This window comes from Ictidomys tridecemlineatus, chromosome 6, assembly GCF_052094955.1.
Source record: "Ictidomys tridecemlineatus isolate mIctTri1 chromosome 6, mIctTri1.hap1, whole genome shotgun sequence".
In the NCBI taxonomy this organism is placed as follows: domain Eukaryota; kingdom Metazoa; phylum Chordata; class Mammalia; order Rodentia; family Sciuridae; genus Ictidomys; species Ictidomys tridecemlineatus.
The window spans coordinates 57,812,029-57,820,857 of NC_135482.1; the positions used below are offsets into that span (position 1 = coordinate 57,812,029).

The 8,829-nt window shown below is 35.7% G+C and overlaps 1 protein-coding gene across 1 annotated transcript; it reads right to left on the minus strand.

Moving 5' to 3' along the window:
* Positions 1-4,775: 4,775 nt before the first annotated feature.
* Positions 4,776-5,714, minus strand: LOC144378328 (olfactory receptor 6C2-like). The gene has a single exon (XM_078052354.1). The coding sequence runs from the start codon at positions 5,712-5,714 to the stop codon at positions 4,776-4,778; it is 939 nt and encodes a 312-aa protein (XP_077908480.1).
* Positions 5,715-8,829: the final 3,115 nt, after the last annotated feature.

Consider the following 8,829-nt stretch of genomic DNA (forward strand, 5'->3'; position numbering starts at 1 on the left):
AAATTCTATCCATTTTCCTGCAAGTGACATAATTTCATTTTTCTTTATGATGGGATAAAACTCTGTGTGTGTGTGTGTGTGTGTGTGTGTATGTGTGCATATGCACATCAGTATCATAATTTCTTTTTTTTTAAAGAGAGAGAGAGAGAGAGAGAGAGAGAGAGAGAGAGAGAGAGAGAGATTTTTAATATTGATTTTTTAGTTTTCGGTGGACACAACATCTTTGTTTGTATGTGGGGCTGAGGATGGAACCCAGGCCGCTCACATGCCAGGTGAGTGACCTACCACTTGAGCCACATCCCCAGCCCCAGTATCATAATTTTTTTTAATCCATCCTTCTATTGATGAATATCTAGACTGGTTCCCTAGTTTGGCTATTGTGAATTTTGCTGCTATAACCATGGTATGCATGGATCACTATAGAATGATAATTTTAATTCTTCACAATAAATATCAGGGTCTGATACAGTTGGTTCATATAATAGTTCCATTCCTAGGTTTTTGAGAAAATTGTATACAAATTTCCATAGTAGTTGTACTAATTTCAAATCCCACCAACAGTGTAAAAGTGTTTTTTTTCTTTTCATCTTCTCCAGAATTTATTATTATTTGTATGCTTGATGCTTGCCATTCTGAATAAAATCTCAGTGTAGGTTTTTTTTTTTTTTTTTTTTTTTTTTTTTTTTTTTGGTACCAGGGATTGAAGTCAGGGACACTCAACCACTGAGTCACTTCCCCAGCCCTATTTTGTATTTTATTTAGAGACAGGATCTCACTGAGTTGCTTAATACCTCACCCTGCTGAGACTGGCTTTGAACTCACAATCCTCCTGGTTTAGCTTTCCAAGCGGGGCTTCTGGGATTACAGGTGTGAGCCTCTGTGTCTGGCCTTCAGTGTATTTTTGATTTACATTTCCTAATTGCTAATGATGTTGAACATTTTTTCACCTATTTGTTGTCCATTTCTATTTTTTATCTGAGAAGGGTTTAGTTTATTTGCTCACTTCTTAATTGGGTTATTTTATTTTTTGGTGTTAAGTATTTTTTAATTTTTTATTTATTCTAGATATTAATCTTCTGTCATAGAGTAGTGAACAATTCTTTGCTGTGCAGAAGCTTTTTAATTTGATGCCATCTTAGGGGAAAATATTATTTAGTTCTATCTATTATGTATCTATCATTGATCTGTTATCTTTCTATCAACTATTTCTCACTTTTCTATTAATCATCTATTGTGTACAAACATAGCAGCAGGAGGTCACCTGTCAGTATACACAGGTTGCCCATGGGTGGAGCTGTTCTACTTGCACCAGACAGGTGAAATGCATCTCGGTTGGCAGCTTGGTAAGGTTGCCTGTGGTATATGTCATGCCCCTGCCAATCTCTAGGGCCTGTGTGTGGGTTGGGGTCATCTAATGTGCCTAGATAATGCATCACAGTCTGTGCAGCCTGTACCTTTCAGTCTCCATGGGAAGCACAGTGGGTAGGGGCATAGCAGCAGCTCAGCAGAGCTGGTACATCAATGAATCTGGAAAAAATTGAAAATCAAATTAAATTGACATTCAAAATAGTAGAGGCTTTCCATACAAGACCTTTTATTTAGCAATACTATACATACTCCAATTCTTTCTGTGGGTCTGACAATTTGTATTCATGATCAGTACAATCCAGCTTTTACCTTAAATGCTTGAGAAGCACCATGCTCATGTTAGCATATAAAAAGTATATCAATATACTGGGTTATGTTGCATTTGTACTGAAAACAGTAAACATCCCACAACATGTTTGGATATCATTAAACTACATAGACATGCTCAGATTAAATAACAAATGTCCTTCCATTGAAGTCAAGGTCCTACCAGTACCTGTTAAAATTTAAGTTGTTACCCTGAATCCATTTGCTGAGGATTTTTTTTTTTGGTACGTTAGTTTATTCCAGCTATTTTCTAAGTTCATGATTTGGAATATTCTAGATATAAAACTAAATCCATACCTTATATTATTTTGAATTCACAGAATAGGTATCCGTGGTGGTTTATGTTAGCAACAAAAGCAGTATATTTGAAGAAGTTAATGGAATAGAGCAGACCACAAAATTTGTGTTTTCTAATATCTAATCAATATAAACAAAAGGATGAAAATAAAACCATAATAGGATAAAGGAATTGATCCCTGTACAGTGTTTGCATGTAGTTGAAATATGACACTGAACCCCATTAATGTTTACAATGAATGGATATAAATAAAAACATCACCAGAAACTATCAGAGAGAAAATCTCTTGCTATTAACTTAAAAATATGTCATCCAAGAAAATAAACAATACATTGTGTCACAGAGAGGCACAAACAGATAGGCCTCCAACCTTCCTCTAGGAGCATCTTTTAACCCTAACCTCTAGAAAGTGTATATGTAAAGTGACAAAATCTAGAGAGTTTTTTTTTCTAATTTGAATGAAGTCGACTAAATGTATACTCTTTTCTTTCATTTTCCTCTTACAAAAGGATTGAGATTGCAGTGGGTATAACTGAACCCTAAATGATAAAGGAGAGAAATGAAATTACACTTTAATGGAAACACAGTCTCTGGGACTGAAGAAGAAGGTCAGTGCCTCACAATGCTGATGGCCACAGGGAGTTTTTTTTTTCTTTTTTTTTTTGGGGGGGGGCAGTTGTTACTGGGGATTGAACTCAGAGGCACTCAACCAATGAGCCACATCCCAGCTCTATTTTATATTTTATTAGAGACAGGGTCTTATTGAATTACTTAGCGTCTGGCTTTTGCTGAGGCTGGCTTTGAACTCGAAATCCTGTCTCAGCCTCCTGAGCCACTGGCATTACAGGTGTGTGCCACTGCACCAGGTTTATAAGGCATTTCTTAACACTCCTCTGACTCACGACACTCAACTAACCCCATAGATTGCAATTACACACTTTATGATCTGGCCTTCTTCATCACCCCAAATTCTTCACCACTTCTCCTTAACAAGTAGTGTTTTGCTTCTTAAACTTGAAGTCATTTTTGTAAAGAAGAGCTAAGTCTTTCTGTTCTTTCCTGGATCATTCACCTATCTCTAGTACAACTTACTATGGATTTCATTTATTTTTTGTAAATTTATCCAAAAATGTAGAGTCTACATACCTTACCTCTTTTCTAGATTTGTAGATTCCTTGAACATTAGAACATATGATTTCTGGATTTTTATCTTCAATAGCCAGTTCAACCCTTGAAATTTAGTAGACTCTGAATATATATTTATGAAGTGAAAATACAGTTTTCATTGAAGGGTGTTCTTTTTTTTTCTGAAAACTTCACAATCTTTCTGAGAGTGTCCTTGAAGTCTTGCTTTACTTGTTGATTTCTTAGTGTATAAATGAAGGGATTCAACATGGGGGTGACTGAAGTAATGAGCACAGCTATTCCTTTGTTGAAAGCACCTCCTTCTTTTATAAAGGGATTAATGTACATAAACTTGAAGATGCCATAAGACAGGGAGATGACAATCATGTGGGAAGAGCAAGTGGAAAAGGCCTTTGTCCTTTGCTATGCAGAGGGGATTCTCAGAATGGTCCTGATGATGTATGTGTAAGAAAATGTCACCAGAACCAAAGTATTTACTAGAGTCAGTATAGCCAGGAGCATGAGCATCCTTTCTAAGATGCTTGTGTCTGAGCAGGGCAGCTCTAGACGGGTCCGTTATTCTGCACATAAATTCTACTTGCTAAAAACTCACAATGTGTGTGAAGTTATTAACTCTCTCTCTCACTCTCTCTCTCTCTCTCTCTCTCTCTCTATATATATATATATATATATATATATATATATATATATATATGCTTAAATTAATGATCAGAAGAGAATCTAGAGGACACATGGTTGTGTTTTGTTGGTGTCTTAGAAAGGCAAAAAGAAGAATGCCCTTTGGTAACAATCTGATTTTTTTTTCAATATTTTTGAAGTATAAAGGAAGATTAGACCCATATTATGGCCATAATATGAACAATTTATATGTCTGATCAAAATATACAGTGTAGTTGAATAATTTGATGTTTGATAAAGACAACAGTTCCATTTGTACTATAAAAGCACAAAAGTTTATTTCCATAATTATAAAGCACAAAACAACAGAAAGACTGTTTAACTGTCAATAGAATTCTAATTATGTACATGACTAATATTTGTTTTTCCTTCTCTGTCCCTCTTTTATAGATCCATCCATGTTTTTCATACTCTAATTTTATCTTTGACATCTTAGAATATCCTTTCCAAATAATGAACTTGTTTTGAAATCTCCATCAATATTCCTAAACTCTAACATTCTTGAATCAAGAGGTGCTAAAAATCTGAATAATTACAGAATCTACCCAACCAAAATTTAGTCATAATGCTTCTAAATTCAGAGCTTGTTCTCTGTGAGTTTATGTCTCACACAAGTGAGAAGTGGTCTCTGGATATTTCCATTCCACATTATAAGAAGGTCATGTGGCCAGAGATGCAATTTCTGCTTTACATTTCCGTTTTATGACATTGGGTCTTTGACTAATCTCTGGGGTATGCAATTATTGAGGAAACCATTCTGAATAATGGAAATTTTAAAAAAGGCAAAATAAATTGTTTGATTTTGGTTTTTGTTTTATAAGAGAAAAATGTTCCAGGGAGAACATTAGCTTTATGAGTCTACCAAATTGGAAGAAGCTATGTTTGTCATTTTTATGAACAGTGCTCACAGTTTTTCATATTTAAATGTAAGTAAGGCTTTAAAAACACCAATAGGCTTTCAGTTCTTTGTGAGAAATACAATCCGTTTTACTGTGTCTTTGAAAGCTGCTTTTACTTGTTTGTTTCGAAGTGTATAGATGAAAGGGTTAAGCAAAGGGGCAACTGAAGTAGTGAGGATGGACACCACCTTGTTAATGGCCACTCCTTCCTTTGCTGAAGGCTTGACATAGATGAAGATGCAGCTGCCATAGGTAATGGAAACCACAATCATATGGGAGGAGCATGTGGAAAAGGCCTTTTTCCTTTGTTGGACAGAAGGAAATTTTAGAATGGTCTTGATGATGTATGTGTAGGAGAGAGTGACACACACCAAGGTAATACTTAGTGTCAGTATGGCAGAAGTCAAGACTATTTTCTCTAAAAACACTGTGTCTGAGCAGGTTATCTGTAGAAGGGGAGATGCATCACAGCCAAAGTGATCAATCTCATTTGAGTCACAGAATTCCAACTGGAGACCTAAGCCAAGGGGTGGGAGGATAATCAGCAGGCCAGCAAACCAACAGCAGAGGACAAGTATAGCACAGACTCTGTTGCTCATGATGGTTGTGTAGTGTAGGGGCTTACAGATGGCCACATAGCGGTCATAGGACATGGCAGCCAGGAGAAAAAATTCTGTTGCTCCAAAGAAGACAACAAAAAATACCTGGATGAAACAAGCATTGTATGTAACAGTGTTGTCACCAGTTGTCATGGTGTACAGGAATCTGGGAATACAAACAGTGGTGAATGAGACTTCCAGGAAAGAGAAATTTTGGAGGAAAAAATACATGGGAGTTTTAAGATGAGAATCCAAAAGTGTGAGTGTGATAATGGTGAGGTTCCCAGCCACACTCAACATGTAAGTGAGAAACAAAAATATGAAAATTAGAACTTGTAGTTTTGGATCATCTGTCAATCCCAGCAGGATGAATGTTGTTATTGCTGTATGATTTCTCATCCCTGCCTTGTGCCACGTCACACGTAAGTGGACCTGAAGAGAGGTGTCAAAAGAAGCCAGCATTGGGGCCTGACTGGTGACATCCCGCCAGACATCTCAGTGCACTTAATATTCCTTTACCTGAAAATCAATTACCTCATTGAAAATACCCATACAATTGACATCTTACAAGAAGGTTTCTACAGGAAATTTTGAATATGGGTCTTATGCTTGTACTGCATCAGTAATAGTATCAAATAAAAACCAAACAAAACATAAATCATATGTACAGAATGCAGTTTATTAACAATATTGCCTGCAGGTGACATTCTATGTGTCTTATTCTGGAAAAACTATGACACATTTGGACTTCTCTTCTCCCATCTTCACCTTTCTTTGCCTTTCCCTGCCATACTGTAATGTTGTATTTTTAAAATCAAGGATGAACTGTTAATTAGAATTTTATATTGATCATTTTATGTTGTAGTGAATTTTTACAGCAGCACATTTGTTTTAGAGTTATTTTTTTCTTTTTGCTGAATTATCTCTTAATATGGTGAAAAATTTAGAACATAAAGGTGCACCTTAGCTTTTTTTCTTATACTTTATGAATGAAAATTATTTCTTTTTATCAGTTCATTTTAGTATACATAGTATTAGTGAAACAGTATATTGGGGGTCATTTTAATATAATTACATAAGCATGGAAAGTAATTTGCTCTTATTCAGTCTTCACTACTTCCCCTTTCCTGTTTATTTATTTATAATTTTTATATTTATGTCCTCTGGATATACATGAAGGTGCAATTGGTTGGGGCATATTCATAGATGTACATAGGAAAGTGTGTGCATTCATTCTTCCCTTCTTCGCCCTTACTCCTCCCTCTTCCTTGATCCATTTACTTACTCCACTCATCTCCTGTAGTGAAAAGAATTTCTAGCCAGTTTGAGACTCTTAGGCATTGTGTTTCCTGAACCTTTGAAGTGGTATAAAGAACCCTTTTCTGGTACCTGAGCATGACCCTGATTGAGTTCTGCTGTGGTGTTGGTCAAGGACAGAGCCCAGGAGGAGAGATCTGTGGTGTTGCTTTCTTTGCAGCCTGGTCCACCCAGTCTTCTTAGTGCCACTCAGTCACCTGAGTCTGTCTGTGACCTCTTTTTTGAATGACTCCTGCTGTTTCATTCCAAGCATTCTCCCTGCTAATTTACCAACTGTCTTCCTAATCTTGTTTATGTTCTCTGGGTTTTTGGTAATGTAACTAGCTCAGGCAACATCTAGGAACAGATGGACTCTAACAAACTCATTTTTGTAAACAAATAATAAAGTACCCTACCTTTCTCAATGGTCTTTATCTCTGTTCATTTCACCTCTTCCCAGAAGTTTCAAGCCTCCTTGTATTCAAACTGATATATTTTGAAGAACCACGTTAGATATGGGCTCAGGAAATTCTGCTTCAATTTGTATCCAAACTTAACCCTCATTGCAGTTCCATATTTTAAGGAGCTGTTTTCAGATATGCAACTTGTAAAAGAAAATCCTATAAACTCATTACCAGCCGTGTATACATATTATAACTTAAAAATTATATAATGTTATAAAATAAGACATTATAAAATATGTCTTAGGAAGGGGATTGTTAAATGTTCAATTTTAGATACAGCTCACAGTTTTTTAAAAAAATCCTACAAATTTTTGTATAAAAGAGGAAGAAACTTAGTTTTTAATTGTTTAGATAACTGCCCCACTTGCACCCAGTATTTGTGGTCCATTTGAGAATCAAAGACAACGTTCTTTTCTCTTATTTATTACTGTCCAAGAAAACAATCAGTATTTGTTCATGCAAATAAACATTCAATAGTTACTTATTATGTATAGGACATTATGTCAGATACTCATCTATCGGTTCACCTATGAAAAAGTTGCTCCCTAAAGAAGATTTGAGGTCACTAGTACAAGATACTATTTCATATTAACACGTTTTCATTGACATGGTAACACAAGGTAACAGCAGAAATGTAATTTTAGATTTGAAACAGTATCTATTTCATGCTTCTTCCTTGACAATTATTCTTAAACTAGTATCTATTCATATTTTCCTATATCAATTCAGATTAAACAGGTTCTGTACAAAATTTGGCAGTCCAAGGTGTCACCAAAAGTAAGACACATGGCTCAGCATACACAGATATGATTTTAGAACAAGGAAAACTGCATGGGAGAAATAATTCACCTGAGAGTTGGTTTTGTACATCAGGGAACCTGGCATATACAAGGTGATAGACTAGGTTTATTTGTTCACACTGAATTACCCCTGTTCCCTTCCCTGTTCTCTCCCATGTATTTTAGTCACTTTGGTGATTTGGTTTTTATTTTTTTTTCATGAACTGTCCAGTGCATTTTAAAATATATTGCAGATACTTGTATATTATGTTTGAAACAAACCTCATTTAGTTTTCATTTGGGACCAAGCCTTCTCATAGATTGGACAGTTTAGGGTCAAGAAGAGTTTGAATTCTGCATCTGCCAAATCCATGGTAAAAGGACTTAAATACCTGAAATAAAAAGGGGATGTTTCTTCTAAGATCATATCTAGTAAGGATATTATTTGATATCTATGACACTAGTAGATATTCCTGAGTAGAGGTGTCTTTTCCGTAGTATTCTGTTTCTAGAGAGTTACAACAGACTCCTCAACTGATACTCATGGCCAGGAAAAGGAGAAACTAGCTATCAAAAGAAAATTCTATTTTTTTTCAGAATAACACGTTAATAGAATTGATTGTCAACCCCCTTTAATGAAGTGAATTTAAGATTTTAAAACTGATTGTTCACCCTCTGCCTGATTTATAGAATATGGAAAATATGTGACAAAAATTATATACTAGTTATATACTTACTTTTTGGACCCGTCTTCATTAGAGGGCTTTGACAGAACCACAGTGTAGGAGCATTAGCTGTTGAGGAGTTTGTCTGTATCCTGTGCCCACTCATTTTCACCTGTCTCAGTCCCCACCCTCAGCCTCCACAGAAGGACATGTATGAGTGGACACACACATGCACACACACATTCACACTCAGGCAGGTGTGGCAATTGACAGTTCATGTCTAGATTTTCATTACTCCTGCTATATGAAA

Bases quoted from the DNA above. Each gene is read 5' to 3' on its own strand.
- LOC144378328 (XM_078052354.1), bottom strand. From the start codon at position 5,714: ATGAGAAATCATACAGCAATAACAACATTCATCCTGCTGGGATTGACA.